The sequence below is a fragment of the Microcaecilia unicolor genome, chromosome 3 (assembly GCF_901765095.1).
Source record: "Microcaecilia unicolor chromosome 3, aMicUni1.1, whole genome shotgun sequence".
Taxonomy (NCBI): domain Eukaryota; kingdom Metazoa; phylum Chordata; class Amphibia; order Gymnophiona; family Siphonopidae; genus Microcaecilia; species Microcaecilia unicolor.
The window spans coordinates 76445004-76464731 of NC_044033.1; the positions used below are offsets into that span (position 1 = coordinate 76445004).

A 19728-nucleotide genomic window follows, 5' to 3' on the forward strand; every position below is an offset into this window, starting at 1 on the left:
GGCGGTGCCAGCTATTTCCATTTTATAATGATGACTCTGTCAGTGCTTTGAGGGCTAGCCAAACACATGGATTTTCTTCTAGACTTCTCACAATCTGAACCAGAGTTCTTGTATCTCCACATTCAGCATGCTTAGACCTTTGCTTCAAATTCACTTCATACAAAAAAAAAAAAAAAAAAAGAGCTCGATCTTCATACAACGTTATTCTGATCAGCCTAGATGACTGACTGGATAACAGTGGGCCCTATTTAATTGATGGGCCTTGTTAAAGCCATTTTTGAAAACAGCTAAATTGGGTTGACTATGATAAACAGTACGAAGACCTATGCAATCAATTACTTTTTACATATTTCTATAATTATTCTTTCATATTGTAAATGTACAATAAGTTGTATAGATCAAAGTCACTCTTCCTTTAAAAACTATAATTCAAAACAGCAGAATATGAAACACATACAAGGGTGTGAAAATATTCACTAGGCACTGTACATCTCTTCATTTGGAAAACTGACCATTTAATCCGTCTTTTATTTTATAACTAGTTTTGGCATTTGACTAAAAGATATCTGCACTGTAGTTTGTCTGGAAATTTCAAACCCTTACCACAGCCGGAGCAAGACCCTTGGCTGTCTGCTTCTTCTTTTTCAGTTTGCAAGGGGTCTGCTTGTCCAGTACATTATGTGCGCTGCTGATCTGGTTCACTTGCCTGTAGAATCCATCTGAAAAAGATTGCGCCAAAGCAACGCTTATCTATGGTACTAGTACTCGGGAGGTACCGCATACAGATCTGCCACTTGTTCATACCAGTCCCTTAAAAACAGCAAGCCTCTGGGACACTACTCTCTCAAGAGCAGTAACCATTATATAATAAAATACCAATTATACTATACAGTGCCTATATGTGCTATTCTACTGCCACTAGCTGTTCTTGCTCTCTTTATTCTTTTGACTGTAAAAATCACACTATACCTTACTAGTAAACAACCTCATAAAGTCCTCTAATCAGAACCTTATTTATGTCAAGAAGCCATTCTTGTGTTGTTCCACTCCTTTTAATTATGTCGTCATTGACAAATCTGTACCCATTGCTCTCATTAATCCATGGATACCTTGTATTTTATCAGTTAAGTAATAAAAATCCACCACTTTAGAAATTCAGAAGAGGCAAACAGTTCTTGATAAAACCTTCTTCAGTTTGTAAACATAACATGCTCAACACGGTACCATGTTTCACTTAACCGGCGTATTAAGGAGCCAAGACTAGGATTAAAAAACAAACAATGATAACATATTAACCATACATTAGCATTCCCCTTTTAAATACCTCCATCACCATTCTTCAGAATTATGATTTTCCTACCCAATATAAATTTTCCCAAACCTCAGACCATGCCACGGTGGAACCAACCAAACTTCTGCCAGCTGGATCTCAACCACCACCAGATACGACATTAATTTATAGCAACTTACAATCTAGAAATGCAACCAATCCACTTCCCTATTCAATCCCATTGGATCCACCGTTCTCCATGTATAAATTAATTTCTGCTCCCTATACAATAAATTGATGGACAATATCCCCTCCCCCTTCTTAAACCCAATTGTAATAATACTATGAAATGCAAATCCATAGGCTGATGATTTTGATGACGCCAATGTAATACAAGAAGGGTTTCTTTATAGTTCAAACTTAAATTGCTCAAATGCTGAGCTATTCTATATCTAATTGGTCTAACAGTTTGGCCAATATACCATTTCCCACATGGGCATGCTATGCCATAAACTACTTGTCTTGAGTTACAATCAGTACAAGATTTTAATCTAAAATCCTTTGTAGTGTGGGGAATCTGCACCTTACCCGATTCTATGCACAATTGATCACATTTATATTGGCCAATGTTATCCACAGGTGGTGGATATGATCAGGAGAATTATCTGTAAGCATTGTTTAGTCTTTTCATTAAATCTATAGTTAAAAGGGGAAGACCTAGATTTACTTACACTAGGAGTTATAATCTAAGGGAATTATTTAGCCAAAATAGGTGTGCTCAGTCACCACCTGTGGATAAGACTGGCCATTATAAGTGCAGGCCATGTGTATATTATTGTATGTGCATAGAATCAGATAAGGTGCAGATTTCCCACACTAAAAAGGAGTTTAGATTCAAATGTTACACTGATTGTAATTCAAAAAGAAGCAGTTTATGGCATAGTATGCCCATGTGGGAAATGGTACATTGGCCAAACTGTTAGACCAATTAAACACAGAATAGCTCCGCATTTGAGCAATTTACGTTTGAATCGTGAAGAAGCCCCTCTTTTGTTTTATATAGGTGTCAACAAAATCATCAGCCTATGGATTTGCGTTTCATAGTATTATTACAATTGGGTTTAAGAAGGGGGAGGGGAATATTGTCTGTCAATTTATTGTACATGGAGAACGGTGGATCCAATGGGATTGAATAGGGAAGTGGATTGGTCACAACTCTGAACTGTAAGTTGCTATAAAATAATGTCATATCTGGTGGTGGTTGAGATCCAGCTGGAGGGAGTTTGTCCGGTTGGTTGGTTTGTTCCACCGTGATGTTGTCTGAGGTTTTGGAAAATGTATATCGGGTAGGAAAATGATTATATAATTCTGAAGAATGGTGATGGAAGTATTTAAAAGGGGAATGCTAATGTGTGGCTAATATGTTAATGGGTGGATGTTATTGTTTTTTTAACCCTACTCTTGGCTCCTTAGGTTAGGTGAAATACAGCAGCATGTAAAGCTTGGATGCGTAAGTTTTATCAAGAACTGCTTGCTGTTTCTGAATTTCTAAAGTGGTGGATTTTATTACTCAACTGACAAAATCAAGGTATCCATGGATTAATGCAGTGGTTCCCAAACCTGGTCCTGGAGGAATCCCAGAAATCCACAATGAACATTCATGAGAGTGATTTGCATACCAAGGAGGATGCGCATGCAAATCTCTCTCATGAATATTCATTGTGGATATCATAAAAACTTGACTGGATGGGGTGCCTCCAGGACCAGATTTGGGAACTACTGGATTAATGAGAAAAGTGGGTACAGATTTGTCAACGACAATATAATAACAAGGAGTGGAACAATACAAGAATGGCTTCTTGACATAAATAAGGTTCTGATTAGAGGATAAGAAGTTGTTGTACTAGTAAGATATAGTGTGATTTTGCAGTCAGGTAAAGTATATAGTGAGAAAAACTAGTGGCAGCAGAATAGCACATATAGGCACTGTATAATGTAATTGTTAATAAAAGTTTGTACAGTTAAGAAGTGTGTGTGTATTTTTTGGCTTTTTTTTTTTTTAAATGGGATGGTTACATGGTATCACCACTTTATTTATATTGAGAACCTAGTTTCTTTCTCTCCTGCTCCTGACGGGACTTAGGTGATCATATCCCGACAGGAGCAAGAGACAGAAACCTCCAGCACCGGGCTTCTTCAGAGGCTGGGGAGGAGCAGACACAGGGCTTCGGGGCCTCTGGTTCATCTGGTGGGGATCCCTAAGCCCCGCCAGCAGAAACCTTCCTCCAGCGCTTTTCTCCGCTGCATTGGCTGCCCTGCGGCTGCTTTTCCTCTCACTTCACACATGTTGAGAACAATGCTGAAGAGGACCCCTGCCAGTCAAGGTATGTGGAGTTGCAGCAGGGGGCAGGAAGGTGGGGCAAAATGTGCCCTCCCTTTGGGTTCCAGCCCCCCCCCCCCCCCCCCCCCCCCACACACACAATTTTTGTAGTCTGGCTATATGGCGGTCCGGGGTCAGCAGTGGCAGCCCTGCCCCGGGCCCAGCTCAGTCTCTCGGTAGCCCTGCTTTAAAGAGCAGCAACCAGAGAAGGGTAGGGCAACAAGCACAGAGCCAGGTCTTAAGGCCAGCATCAGCAAAAGCTAACCCCATCCAGGGCCACAAGATGTATCACTTAAAAGGCACCTAGCAAATTTGACTTTGCAACTGCTTATCTGGGCTTGTTATACAGAAACACAGAAAAAGGATGGCAGGTAAAGACCATATGGCCTATCTAGTCTGTCTAACCATACAAAGCTATTCATCTCTACTATCCTTCCCTCTTCTTTAAAGGATTCTATATGCCTGTCCCATACTTTCTTGGATTCAGATACACTCCGTATCTCCACCACCTTGACTGGTTGCGTGGAATGGCCTCCCATCACCTTTCCATAAAGAAGTACTTCCTTACATTACTGCTGAATCTCTCCCCATTATTTTTATTTATATATTATACAATCTTGATATACTGCAGTTGGCTATAGCAATAGCTCCTACAAAGTTTACAATAAAAAAGAGAAAAAAGTAGAGAAAGCAGAGGAAGCATGTCCCTCTTCCTTCCAGAGAATGCCCCCAACTCCGAGCTTCCTTTTAATTGAACGAGGCCCATCTCCTGTGTTTATGCCATGGAGGTCTGCAAGTCTTCATATTTCTCCTCTACTGCCTTTCTTCTTAAGATGGTGATTTTGTACTAGTAACGACACTCCCAAAATAAGTTATCTGCTGGTATATACCACACTGATACAGGAGCTTGTTGAGTGTAAGAGCATTAAAAAAAATGACTAAAGTCCTACAAGTCGCATTTGATATTGAACCTGTCCATTACCTTTCTTGTTGCACCGGGTATCCCAGACCATAATGTTTCCATCTCTCCCTCCAGTGCAGAACACAGCTGTACCAAACCAGAACAGAGTTACGCTGGAGCAGCACAACACAATTTCATCAAATTAAACTGAAAGTGGTCAATCCAGGGTTGCTATCTGGGTTTATTTCAGCTGGTCTTGTTTTTACCCCAGGGCTTGCATGGGACTTGTAGTTCAGGTTTTGTAGGGAAAGGAGGACAAGGCCTTGAATGGAATGGATGTTTAGTCCTTGTTTTACCAGGAGTAATGGAGCCAGCTGGTGACTATACAGCTAGCCAACTCATTGCCCTACTTCCTGAAAGAAAAGTCCAGCCAGGTACAGGAATCTTGGTGAACCCAAGACCCAGACCGCAGCTTCCAAACAGGGCCAGCCTAACCAATATGCAAGACTAGGTAGTTGTTGATGGTGACAGCTTTTGAGTGGGGGAGGGGGAAGGTGTGGAGAGGCAGCAAACAGCAGTTACAGTCAAACCAAAAACATTAAGTCCTGACAATTCACACATCCAACCATCAACTTGTACTTTCAGCAGCAGGAAAGGGAGGGGGCAGGCAATTTTCCAATACCCATTTACCTGGATAAATCACTTTTGCAAATATCCTCTCATTAAATGTGTGCATTATGTATTTTAATACATACAAAACCAAAGCTGAAATACTGAAAAGTATGATGCTCACTTGTACATTTTTATAGGATTATTGTAGCATGATGATCAATAGAAATCAAACAAAATAAAACATGGAAAAGAAAATAAGATGATACCTTTTTTATTGGACATAACTTAATACATTTCTTGATTAGTTTTCGAAGGTTGCCCTTCTTCATCAGATCGGAAATAAGCAAATGTGGTAGCAGATAGTATATATAAGAGAAACATCAAAGCATTACTTTAACAGTCTGACAGAGTGGGAGGGTGGGGGTATGCATGGGGACATCAAAGCATTTCATTGATATTCTAACAGGATGGTGTGGGAAGGTGAGAGGAGGGTGATAAACAGAGAAATAAACTGAGAAATACAACTTTATGGTTTATAATGGGCTAGAAAACCCAGATCCTTATTAAGTCCTGTCTGTTGGGTGTCAAAATATTCAATCGTTCTTACATCAAAGGTCTCTCGTTCCTGTATTGTTTTAAAATTACCTTTCAGTATTCTTACTGTGAAATCACTGGTGCAGTGTTCTGGTCTTGTAAAGTGTTGGCCCACAGGGGTGGGGGCTTGACTGGCACCGGCTATTTTCATGTGATGTCTGTGCAGATTGAATCTTGCCTTAAGCATCTGGCCTGTTTCTCCAATATAGCATCCTTCGTTACATTTTTTACACCGAATGATATATACCACATTGGAAGATGAGCATGAAAATAGCTCATTATAAACCATAAAGTTGTATTTCTCTGTTTATCACCCTCCTCTCACACCATCCTGTTAGAATATCAATGAAATGCTTTGATGTCCCCATGCATACCCCCACCCTCCCACTCTGTCAGACTGTTAAAGTAATGCTTTGATGTTTCTCTTATATATACTATCTGCTACCACATTTGCTTATTTCCGATCTGACGAAGAAGGGCAACCTTCGAAAGCTAATCAAGAAATGTATTAAGTTATGTCCAATAAAAAAGGTATCATCTTATTTGCTTTTCTATTTTTTTTTGTTTGATTTCTATTGATAACCTTTAAGAGTGGACTAACACGGCTACCACAACTCTCTACTGTAGCATGATGAAAATGTTGGGGGTGATGTAAGGCTGATGGTCGCCTAGTACTTTCATAGTGGCCCTGGTCTTAAAGGTTGCATTCAGAGCTGATAATGAAACTAACCCTCCTCAGCAGTAAGCTCTACTACAAGAGCTGAAGCAGTATCAACTTAACCGTTGGACCAGGTGAGGTACTGGCTCAGGGTGCTGGTAATAAAGGGCTGCAAAATCCCTAGTCTCCGACATGAACGCCAGTGGTCACCTTAACCAAAGATTAAGTTCTGTCCCCCCCCCTCCCCAAAAGGTTTGGCATCTCTCCCTTGGTCAAGTGTTTTCTCCCCTTCCCCCATGATCCTGTAAACATTACTTTGCTTGCCGGTAGCAGCAGACTGAACATCAAGCTGCTTTTGGCCAGCCCTAGGTCTTCCAGACAGCAGCCTGATGGTCATGCTACTGCTACCAGCATGAAGGCAATGTTTACAGGATGACGGGGAGGGAGGAGAGGAAGATGATGCTGGATCTGCAGAGAGACAGACCCAGGGGGTGGTGAGAAAAGGGAAAGATTCTGGAATGAGCGAGGGAGGAGACGCTTAACTCCTATTATGAGCTACATCGAACCACTGTGGATTTTGTGGTATACAAGTTGTATTGTATAGTTGCCAGTTCCTCCAAAGTCTCCCTCACTGACAGTAGCAGAGACTTATGCTATTTAGCAGCAGCTGGCACCAAGCCAGGGTTGATGGGCCTTTTGTTCACTAAGCAATGGAAAGAAACAGGAGGCAAGTAGAAGCTGCTGTTTACCTTTTTCATATTTGGAGAATGCAACAGATTTCAGACTGCACTGATGCCCTCTGCAGGTCCCAATTAGTTCCCCAACCCTCACATCCCACAGCCTCGCTGTCTGGTCCCCAGAGGCGGTGACCTGCAATGACAATATGCACCAAGGTAACACAATGATCACACAAAGGCAACAGCTGAAGTTGAAACTAAACCCAACTTACAATCTTATGCTCCCCTGGGACCCAGGCGATGTCAAAGACTGCATTGGAATGAGCTGCCCACTCTGAAAGCAAGCGAGAAACAGAGAGCTCAGGCACTGCACGGCATTCAACCAGACCAGCTTCAAAAAGATCACCTAAGCTTTATTTATTTAGATTTAGATAGGTACAAGGTCATCACACAAAACCTAAAGTTCTCAATGTCCCAAGCCAGAAGAAGAGCACACAGCTAGGGACATCAGAGATGTGCACATACTGTATCGTATTTACAGTCTAAAAGCTGATAACAGAGACACATGCCAGCTAATCTAGAGTCCTTTCATTCTGAGCTGGACCATGTGTCCGAGATTTCAAATGCAGCCTAAGAAGAAAGGTTGGGAAGCATTGATCAGTGGTAAATCAGATAACCACCTTTAGGGAGCAAAATAATGCTGGTGTTTAATCTGCAAAGGGAGAAGGAAGAAATGTTACTGCAAAGAGAAAAGTGGGTGTATTGAGAGCTTTCACCCATTCCGTATCTGCCTAGCACAGCTGGCTGAAAGCAACATGCCAGAACTATATAGAGGCGCCGAGTACACAATTACCAGCAGTTTCCTTAACTCTGAGCTCCACATTCAAGAACACACGGCTCCAATTCCCCTCTTGTAGGGGACATATCACATGAAGATCTTTGCATCTGATATAATCACAGGCTCTGAAGCGATGGTGGGGAGGCAAGAATGACCCCTTTACTTACAGAATGGGCTCTGACCCCAGTCCCTGGGATACGCCCAGTCAGTGAGGTTTTCAGGATATCCACAATGAATTTTCATAACAGAAATCTACACACAATGGAGGTAGTACATGTAATTTTTCCCTCATGCCTACTCATTGTAGGTATTCTGAAAAGTCAGACTTGCTAGGTGGGTTGAGATCTGGGTTAAGAACTACTGACTTAGATGAAAGGAAGAGAGACAGGATGGTTTGCTGAGGCTAGTACCATAGCAATACAAGGTACTACTCACCCACCTCTGCTGCTTAGTCTGCTTGTGCCATATGATTAAGGCTTACAGCAAGGGGTGCAAGTAGCCTTATTCTCCTTTCTGGTCCAAAATATGACAACAGAGGGCAAAGTGTTTCTCTCTCAGGGTTGGCCAACCCTGGTCCTTGAAGGCTGCAGCCTAGTCAATGAATATGTAACGTGCACAGTGCATGCAAATAGATCTCATGCATATTTACATGCACTGCGTACACTGCATATTCATTGGGAAAATCCTGAAAACCTGTCTGGGTTGCAGCCCTCGAGGACCGAGGCTACTCACCCCTGTTCTATCTACATAAGTACAATAACTCCTTTCTTAACTCAGGTCTGCTGGATGCACTGCATGTTTGAGCAAGTAAAACCGCAATACTTTCCTTCACAGGACAGGAAAGGGAAAACTTTCTACTCCAACAGCACCTGTGTAAGTTCTGCCCCACAAATCCAGCACTGTTCAATTTAAGCAGCAGCAAAAGCTATCACTCCATTGATGTGCCAGAAACTTATTCTGTGGAGCACAACCTGGGTCTCTGCTTACCTTTAAAGATCTGCCTCCCATTAGCACGGGTCTCCGTGTCAAAGAGTCGGAGTAGCCCCTCCTCGTTTGCCACGGCAAGGACATGAGGGATATCTGGAGCTGAGAGAGTGAGAAAACAATAAAATAAACTTTACCATGATCCTAAGGGGACAAGTCTTAAGCTCCGTGGCCACAGAAATGGTCCAAGATGCCATGTTCTGTGCATGGATGTTGCACCTTACTTCTGATATGCTGTGCATTGTGAACGCCTTATTGTTGAGGACAAGTCAGAACTCAAGGTGCTGGCACTGCTTTACAAAGTTATTTACAATATCTGATTTTGGTTCTCTGTGGCATGGACAGCCCCAAATTTTCTTCAGGGATCTTGTGCACTAGCCTAGTGGTTAGAGGAGAAGGCTGAAAACCAGGGAAACTAGGGTTCAAATCCTGCTTCTCCCACCAACACTCCCTTTGACCTTGGGCAAATCACGTCACCCTTCATTGTCTCAGGTGTAATTTAGACTCCACTTAGACAGGGAAATAACTTGTATCTCCGATTGTAGCTTACCTTGAACTCAGATTTGGAGAAAGTAATTCAATCTAACAATCCAAATTCTGATATAAAATAATGTTAACTGTACAAAGACTAAACAGGTACTAACAGTTCAGAGAAACAGATCATGTGAAGGCAATAAAACCTTAGACAGAGGCAACTAGTACAGCAATGAGATCAAGGACTGCAAGGAGAAAGAGCAGTGGGTGGCTGGCTGGTCAAGCCCCCAAACCACCTCTCTGCGAACACTGCCCAAGGCCATCACCCTGTGTGAACTATGGAACCACAGTACACTGGGGAGAAGAGAAAGGCACTGCCAGATACAAAGGGAGGAGAAGAGAAATAGCAAAGCATCATTAACTTGAAAGAAACACAGCAAGTTAAAAAGAACTGGCCATGTCTCTGTACTCATCTTTTTTTCATTAAAAAAAAAAAAAAGCACAAACTTTTACAACAAATCTACAAAAAAACCTCATTTGTTATAATGAAACAAATGTATCACTAATAGAAAAATTGTAAAAAAAGGATGTGTTTAAAGAAAATATTTTCACCACTTAACGTAATCAAGTCCTCAACATGAGGAGAATCCATTTAAATTATCCAGTGAAGTATTATGAAAGCTTTAAAAAAGCAAAAGATACCACACACACATCCCCATGTCTCTAACATAGGAGTTCTCAACCTAGTCCTCAGGGCACACTAAGCCAGTTGGGTTTTCAAGATTTCCACAATTAATAAGCAAGAGATAGATTTGCATACTATGGAGGCAGTGCAAGCAATTTCTCTCATGCATATTCATTTTGGGTATCCTGAAAACCTGACTGGCTAGGTGTGTCCCCAGAATTGGGTGAGAACCACTGCTTTTATTTATTTGGATTTTGCTCACACCTTTTTCACTAGTAGCTCAAGGTGAGTTACATTCAGGTACACTTGTCCCTGGAAGGCTCACAGATTCTCATCTCCAACTTTGGGCATGAGGACTTACGCCTGCTGAAAGTTGGACATGAGAATCTGCTCTAAGCGCTGTTCTATAAAGGTCGCTTAGCACTAAGAGTCCTTAATAGAAAAACATGTGTTTGTTTACAGCTTCTAATCCTTAATAGAGTAGCATGTGTATGTTTACAGCTTCCAGTCCCAACATAGCATGGAGATGAGGGAGCAGGGGCGTAGCCAGACACCCAACTTTGAGTGGGCCTGGACCCAAGATGGGTGGGCAGAAGAACCCCTCCCTGTCCCACAGGTGATTTGGTCTCTCCTTGTCTCACCTGCATGCCATCTGCTATTTACAAGGTATGCAGGAGGGACAGTTGTTGGGAGTTTTCAGCTGGTGGGGCTTGGGAATCCCTGCCAGCCACACCATAAGTGTGCTGCTACTGGGTGGGCCTGGGCAGCGACTTTCTGGGTTTTAAAACATTCCATATAGAGACAACATTAATAAAAAAAAGATAGTTTACATGTGCATCTAGGATCTGTGTCCCAAATTAGGACACCCAACTTTGGGCAACATATATAGAATCTGGAGGATATTTCTTATCTACACACAGATTTCATAAAATAAGACAAAACAAGAAGTTTAGCCTGTGGAACATAAGCGGCATGTTTCAAAGCCACCCCCAGCAACAGTCCAAAAAATACACAACAGTAATCTTACCTGTGGAGAAGGTGCAGCCGAAGGGGGGGACAGGCAACCCAAAGGCACAGTGAGAAGTGTACTCATCTTCTCTGTTACACTGGTAATAGTCCAAGAGTGAATGTAGAGGATACCCAGAAGACAACCCTAGAAAACAAAAAACCTTCACTGTTCAGCTTCCAAACCAGAGAAGCATGAGATATCAGCTTGCAGGAAATAGGATTTGTTCATGCCAACACTCACCGTGACCAGTACTATACATAAAAAAAATACAGGGCAGAATTGACTGAAATAGATTGGAGGCGAATTTGTTTAGAGGCCAAGAAAGCATCTATTTGTGTCCTTATAAAAGAGAATGCGTACAAGATACTAAGCAGATGGTATTACACACCTGATAAAATAAAGGCAATGTTTCCAGATGCCCTTGACACATGCTGGAGATGTAAGATTGGGAGGGGGACATATTTTCATATTTGGTGGGAGTGTCCGGTACTACAGGTATTCTGGGGGGAAGTAACAGGGTTGCTAACTACAATATTGGGTAATTTGGTCCCATGTGATCCTAAGTGGTGCTTGCTGGGCTGGGGCAATAGGAGGGGGAAGAGATGGCAATGCAGAATAAAAAGAATGGGTTTTGCGGCGGCGAAAACCATAGTGGCCTTAAATTGGAAACAAACAAAGGGCCCTACGGGAAAGGATTGGGTGGAGAGGCTTAGGATAATAGTGGCTATGGAAAAGATGACGGACAGACGTAGAGGGAGATATTGTCACACTGCAGAAGAATGGATGCATTTGGAGACACTTTTTACTGGAAACATAGTGAACAGGGTTGCTTAAGTTACAGCGTTGAAGGGTGGGAAGGGTAGGGGGGAGGGTAAGAGGGGGGGGAGGGGGAGGGGAGGGGGAGGGAGGGGGGGGGGGGAAAGAAAAAGGCTTGGTGGAAATGGTTTGACTTTTGACTTGTTGGAAAGTTGTGGGAGTCCTGGGCTCCAGATTATTGTTATATTGCTTGATGTTCAATAAAAATTTATAAATAAAAAAAAAAAAAAAAATACAGGGGTTCACAACCTAAACCGGTACACTATGTGCACTGGTTACCTCCATGCGAGTGCCAGGCAATCAAGCTTTAACAGGTATCTGAAGGAAGAGGCTTTACTTTCACACTCCCCGCTTCCCCCATCACTTTCCAACCCCCCTCTTCTGCCCAGTTCAGAACACCCGTGCACTTCTGTACCATCGAGGTTCCAGTCTTCTCTTTTCTGGACAGGCTTTGATTTTTTTTTCTTTTACCAACTGCTATGTCTCTGCTGGATGCCGCTGCCGCCGTCTCAACCACCACCAGACTAATGTTTGGAATAATTCTGTCAGCAGCAGGCTCCTAGATCCATGCAAGCCCATGGGCCAACACTCAACATACATATGACAACAGAACTGTATAGAGACAACAGTAATAGCTAGTGACAGAAGCAGAGCACCTGTGTACACCCTCTATTACAGGACTATAAAAGGGGTACTGAAAAAGCTTTGCTTATTTGGATTCAGAAGCTGCTAAGGGTAACGGTGCCGTCTCTGATCCAGAAACTTGGAAAGCAGAGACTTCCTATGCATATCAACATGTCAAGCAGAAGGCTGTCCTGCTCACAACAGGCCTGGAGTCTGGACTAAAACAAATGATGATAACTGAATGGCTCTAGCCTTTCCCCAGCAGCAGTACCTAGGAACATTAAGATTATACACGGATATATTCGAAATTGTGCTAACCTCAGTACAGCACTTTTTCTGTGCTGAAAACTTTCTACACAGGAAGTAATTTTAACTCACCGAGAATCTGTGCTGTGCTTGAGTGCACTATTCTAATCTTAGTGCAATTAACATAATAAACACATGCATTTATTTTTATTTAGGCCAAGGTCTTTTCAGCAGTAGTGGCTTAAGGTATAGACACAGTAGATATTTCTGTGGCCCCTAAGGGCTTACAATCCAATTTTGTACCTGAGAGGCAATGAAGTGTGAAGCAACTTGCCCAAGGTCACAAGAAGCAGCAATGGGATCTGACCTGGGCTTTTCTGGTTCTCAGTGTGCTGCTCTAACCACCAAGCTACGGTGCATGCATGTTGATCTGTACAGGGAACTACTTTGGATACAGCAAAATGCATAACTGCACTCGATCTGCAGCCCCTCCTTACCTCTCTACCCTCATCTCCCCTTACGTTCCTACCCATAACCTCCGCTCTCAAGACAAATCCCTCCTCTCAGTACCCTTCTCCACCACCGCCAACTCCAGGCTCTGCCCTTTCTGCCTCACCTCACCCCATGCTTGGAATAAACTCCCTGAGCCCATACGCCAGGCCCTCTCCCTGCCCATCTTCAAATCCTTGCTCAAAGCCCACCTCTTCAATGTCGCCTTCAGCACCTAACCACTACACCTCTATTCAGGAAATCTTGACTGCCCCAACTTGACATTTTGTCCTTTAGATTGTAAGCTCCTTCGAGCAGGGACTGTCCTTCTTTGTTAAACTGTACAGCGCTGCGTAACCCTAGTAGCGCTCTAGAAATGTTAAGTAGTAGTAGTACTTCTCAATTCAGTGCCTGCTGAGTTTTTTTTTCTTCTCATTAGCTTTGTAGCATCAGATTAAAATCAGCTGGTTCAAGAATATAAAAGAGGCAGGTTTCAATAGATAGAGAACAGCTGTCAGCAAGGGTTGAAATGAAGCTTCCACAAGCTAGAGTCGGTGTTTGCTGAAAGTCAACATGAAACGCCACAGCTTTTCCACCAACAAGTCAATTGAGCTAAGGCCTACAGCAAAGGTTTGGACAATAGTTTATTGCTGTGAAAGCACAGGAGGGACAAGAAGGAGCCGAAAGAACTGGAGAGTTGTGGTTAGGAAAAAAACCAGAGGGGGGCGGTGGAGGCTGGGACATTTCCCCCTTTACTTCATAAATATCTGCTTTATTGGTCCACTTCAGACAGAATATGGTTAAAGTGGTATCCTGGAATGTGGGGGGCGTCACGTCTCCGATTAAGCGTAGTAAAATACTACAAACTTTAAATAGGCAAAAAGCTCATATAGCACTATTACAGGAGACGCACTTATCTTCGCAGGAACATAAAAAACTTTGTAGATGGTGGGTGGGAGACTATGTGGAAAGCCCAACTTCTAACAGAAAGGCGGGTCTCATCATATTATTTCGGAAAAGGCTTCCCATTATAAAGAAGCGGGTGGTGGTGGATCCGAAAGGAAGATTTGTTATGGTAGAGGTACGAGTGAATAATCAGCCCCTGTTACTGGTGAACATTTATGCGCCGAATCAATATGATAAGAGGTTTTACCAAGCTATAGTGAGAGAGGTGCATTCTTTTGAACAAATACCAATAATTATAAGGGGTGATTTCAATTCGGTGTTTGACCCATTGTTGGATAGTACGGGCACCTCCAGAGTAGGCCCAGTAAATCTACAGAAGGGAATCCCACGGCTCTGCTCGTTGCTGGACCTAGTGGATGCATGGCGGTTGTTCCACCCTGGGGATCGGGACTATACCCACCTCTCTAGAGCACTTGACACGTTGTCGCGCATTGACTATATTTTGGTTTCATCTAGTAAAGTTACATCGTTGGAGCAGGTGGAGATAGGACCGACTCAGGTGTCGGACCACGCGTTGGTGTGGGTGTCTTTTTCTTGTGGGCTGGAGAGGGGGCAGAGACCCAGATGGCGGTTCCCCAGGGAACTTTATTATGATGGGCAGTTCCTCCCATATCTTCAGGCACAGTGGAAGGAGTATACAGAATTCAATGTATACACCTATCACAGGGACCCAGTATTATTCTGGGAAGCGGCTAAGGCCGTTTTGCGAGGTGCAATCATTTCATACTATTCCCACAGGAAAAGAGCTAAGGAGGCAGAGATCCTCCGCCTGGGGAAGATAGTGGAGCAAGCGCGACAGCGGTTTGGAGTTAAGCCTTCTAATATACATAAATACCAGTTGTTGGAGGCCCAGACTTCCTTGAATCAATTAATACACACGAAAGCCAAAAAAAATCTAACCAATATTTTCGCTACCAACTATATAAACATGCCAATCGACAAGGGAAATTGCTGGCACGGTTGGTGCAACAAATGGGAGGCACGCGTTTTGTGCCGCAGATCAGGGATAGGATGAGAGGTCTCCAGCACACAACAGAGGGAGTGAATGAAGTCTTTCGGCAGTTTTATGAGTCGTTGTACGCTGCACCAGTAGACCAGGGACTTCAGGCTGAATGGTACTTGGCAGGTCAATCACTTCCCAAGATCACAGGGGAACAGCAAGACAGTCTTAATGGGGAAATTACAGAGGATGAGGTGAGCTGGGGAATATGGGATAGCCCTTTGCATAAAACACCAGGGGGAGATGGATTTACTGCAGAGTTCTATAAACTTCTTGCCCAAGATATAGTGCCCTGCCTTACGGTGGTGTTTAATCGATTTGTTCAGATGGGAGTCTTACCAGAAACACTGCGAAAGGCGCAAATAGTGGTTATCTTAAAACCAGGGAGGGACCCCGTTCAACCGGGTTCATACAGACCCATTTCCCTGTTGCCTTTTGAAACTAAGCTGTTTGCAAAAATACTAGCAAACAGATTAGCTAAGGTGTTGCCTAAGATAGTGGATGAATCCCAGGTGGGATTTGTTCGGGGCAGAACAGTATCACGCAATATGAGGAAAGTTTTAGGAGCCTTAGAGAACATACACCACCACTCAACCTCAGCCTTAATAATTAGTTTTGACGCCGAAAAGGCCTTTGATCACGTAAATTGGGATTTTATGTTTGACATTCTGCGAGCATATGGTATGGGGGGGGGTTCTAGAAGCTATAGAGGCCCTATACCATGGACCGAGTGCTGAGGTCTGGGTAAATGGACAGGCTTCAGCCCCTTTTAGGATAGCTCGAGGAACTAGGCAAGGCTGCCCTCTCTCGCCACTTCTTTTCGTAATGGTGTTAGATCCCCTTATTAGGGACATCAAGCGGATGGGGGAGGTGAGAGGCGTGCAGATAGAAGAAGAACTTTTTAAGATTTCTGCCTTTGCAGACGATCTCCTTGTAGTAATAGAAGACCCTCGGATCTCCCTGCCTTCTCTCATGGAGCTTTTTGCAGAATTTGGGGACTTTTCTGGTTTCCGACTTAACCTAGACAAGTTGGAGATTATGACCCTTAATATGAGGGAAGATCAGTGGGAGAGCTTACATTGCCCATTTAGGAGAGCGGAGGCAGCGTTTAAATATCTAGGAATCCAGCTTACCAAGGACCCTAGGCGTCTTGGAGAGCTCAATGTAAAACATTTGTTATCCAGCACAAAAGAGGTCCTTGGGAGATGGGAAGGATTACCGCTGTTTTTGACGGGGCGTATCGCACTGTTTAATATGGTGCTGTTCCCCAAGTGGCTATATTTTCTGCAAACCATACCGCTTTACCTTAAACAACGGGAGATACGGGCGCTTCATAGTATGCTTTCTAAATTCTTTTGGGCAAGGAAGAGACCTCAGATAAAGTTTGAATTCCTTATGGGGAACGGGAGGGAGGGGTGCTTCGGAGTCCCAGATATTAAATTTTATAATATAGCATGCCTTTTGCGGCGTTTAGGGGATTGGTACCAGCAGACAGAGGCCTATACTCCGTTAGCCATGGAGATAGCGATGTGCAGTCCACAACACAATTTTTATATGTTACATGCGGCAGGGAAGGAGGTGAATCCACAGGTGCAAGCTAGTGTATTGATGGGGCCACTGAGGAAGCTATGGAGAGTTTTGGCAAAGATGTGGGCCTTTGATAGCGGGTGTAGTAGCTTTCTTCCTCTGCAAGGGAATGATGCCTTTCGTCCGGGTACAGAAAACCCCGGTCTACGGGCCTGGGGAGAGAAGGGGATTACATTTTTACATCATGTGCTGAAGTCCACTGGGGCAATCAAGACTATGGAGGAGCTTAATTTGACTCCCTCAGACTGGGGCTCATGCTTCGCCTATGAACAGGTAAGACACTATGTGGCCTCCCTGCCTAATGCGGCGCTGGCGGTTGATTTGAACACTAAGTTGGACGATCTTTTTGAGGTGCCGTCGGGAGACCCTATTTCTATCTCTCTGCTATACAAAAGATTGAGGGAAGCCCAGCCGCAGAGGGATCTGGACTCAGTGGCAATCAGATGGGCCCAGGACATGCAGACGTCAGTTTCGACCCAGGACCTTTTGAAAGGCCTGAGAGGAGTTTGGAAATGGACACGGAGTGTAGAACTTCAGGAATGTCAGGCTAGAGTGATTTACAGAGCTTACACGTCACAAACACGTCTTTATCACATGGGGTATTTAGAATCAGCTCAGTGTAAACGATGTGGGGTGCCACAGAATGACTTTTATCATGCTTTTTGGTGCTGCTCGGCTATCACAGCTTTTTGGAACAGGATAACTAGGTTTATGGGCAGGATTGGGGGTTCCCGGGTCAGACAACTGCCTAAATGTATCCTATTGGGATGTCAAGCACCGGTAGTGGGGGGAACGGTTCATCAGAATGCACTTGCTCATAAAGCCTTCTTAGTGGGGATGAAATGTATACTGGTAAACTGGACTTTGGAGCAGGCCCCCTCTTTTTGGCAATGGCGCAACTGCCTTCATGCCCTACTTCTGATGGAACTCCAGGACTCCCTGCTCAACTTCAAAACACAAAAACATTTTTATTTAACTTGGATAGGCTACATCAATGTGATGGCTCCCAAAACTCGCAGCTATATTCTTAATAAACTCAGCGCATTGTCTAATACTATTCTAGCCACACGGGTGAACTAACCACGATTGCGGTTTCTCCTTCTTGGGGATCGGGGGTCACAAGGTAGAACGGGCAGGGAAGGGGGGGGGGGGGGGGGAGGGATTTACGTCTGTTTAATTGATTCATATTTGTATTTGCCAGGAAGCTGGGGGGTTCGGTTGTATTACTGGATCAATAATATAGGTTACATACCACCCATAGAGGAATGTTGGAAGCAAATTCCAGAAGCTAAATGGGTATTCTAGAAATGTTAGCTTGCCTGGACTAGACCCTCAGCTGCACAGGCAGGCGCGGATAAATTGAGTAGACCTCTCGGTCCATGATCTGTGGGGTTATAAGAGTCCAGACCCTATGGACATGGAAGGGGGAGGTCATGAACACTGCGCAAAGGAATCTTGGACAGTATTAGTAAGGATGGGAAGGGGTTATTAATTATGACTCTGGGAATGTTTACGTATGGGGGGGGGGGAGAATTTTGATGCTGTCTGTTTATATGTTCGACAGGAGTTTAGGGGTAAGGGGTAGGAGGGATTAAATATATACAAGTTTGTTGACTATATGGAATGTTGCAATGTTGTTGTGTTTCTGCTTTGAAACTGTACGATGACGAAACAATAGTTGTATTTTATGATTTGTCATCAATAAAAACCGTTTAATCTTATTGCTGTGAAAGCAAACCCACACTACAGGTTGAATAACAGGTATATTACTAACAAAGCAGGATGTGGGAGGAGCAGATTGGAAAGGAGACCTGGGGGGAAAAAAAACTGTCATACTGAGAAAGTTTGTTGAACCGAACAGACAGCATAGATTTCAGCAGCAAGCATGGGAAAGGGATTGGTAGTCAGAAACAAAGTCCGGAAGCAAATTAAATGCGGGATTTCAAGTTGTTAAAGCAGCTACTATCTTGTTCATGAGTAAAAACACCTAATACTACCGACTTGACTGACATTATTATTTTACTATATTAATGTGAAAGCAAATTTTGGATGTACTAGGTTTAAAAAGAACATAAGAATAACCATATTGGGACATACCAATGGTCCATCTAACCCTGTATCCTGTTTTCAGCAGTGGCCTATTCAGGTCACAAGTACCTGATGGAATCCCAAATACGGTAGCAGCAAGATTCATGCTATTGATCCCTGGGACAAGCAGTGGCTTCCCCACATGTATCTCAATAGCAGACTATGGACTTTTCCTCCATGAACTTGTCCAAACTTTTTAAAAACCCAGATACACTAACTGCTAATAATATATTTACTACATTTATAACCTACCTATCCAAACTTCCTCTGACAATGAGTTCTAGAGCTTAACTATTCATTGAGTGAAAAATATTTCCTCCTGTTCATTTTAAAGGTAGTTCCATGTAATTTCCTTGAGTGTCCCCTAGTCTTTGTACTTTTTGAAAGAGTAAAAAATCAATTTACATTTACCCATTCTACACCACTAAGGGGCCCTTTTATTACCTGGAGGTAGGGCTACCACTGGGTTTGCGCGCAGCAAATCAGTCTTGCAGCTGGGCTCACCCATTGAAATCACCCATTATTGTGTTCCCCAGTTTGTTAGCCTCCCTATTTTCTGATAACATTTCTACATCCATCTGTTCAGCCTGGCCAGGTGGACGGTATCCTTATCACTATCCTTTCCCCCTTTACACATGGAATTTCAATCCATAGGGATTTCAAGATGTGTTTTGTTTCCTGCAGAATTTTCAATGCTTAACCCCCCACCAATTCAATCCACCCTATCACTACGATATAATTTGTACCCTGGTATGACAGTATCCTAGTAGTTATCCTCCTTCCACCAGGTCTCAGAAATGCCTATTATATCTAATTTTTCATTTAGTGCA

The 19728-nt window shown here is 43.3% G+C and overlaps 1 protein-coding gene across 1 annotated transcript in view; it reads right to left on the reverse strand.

The window, feature by feature from the left end:
• Positions 1-19728, reverse strand: part of DTL (denticleless E3 ubiquitin protein ligase homolog) — a 70204-nt gene that overhangs the window by 48336 nt on the left and 2140 nt on the right. The window contains exons 2-7 of the mRNA XM_030196070.1: positions 11101-11226; positions 8918-9016; positions 7365-7426; positions 7165-7285; positions 4633-4698; positions 604-719 (exon numbers count right to left, since the gene is read on the reverse strand). Of these exons, the coding sequence (XP_030051930.1) occupies positions 604-719; positions 4633-4698; positions 7165-7285; positions 7365-7426; positions 8918-9016; positions 11101-11226 (590 nt within the window). The remainder of the gene's footprint in view (positions 1-603; positions 720-4632; positions 4699-7164; positions 7286-7364; positions 7427-8917; positions 9017-11100; positions 11227-19728) is intronic.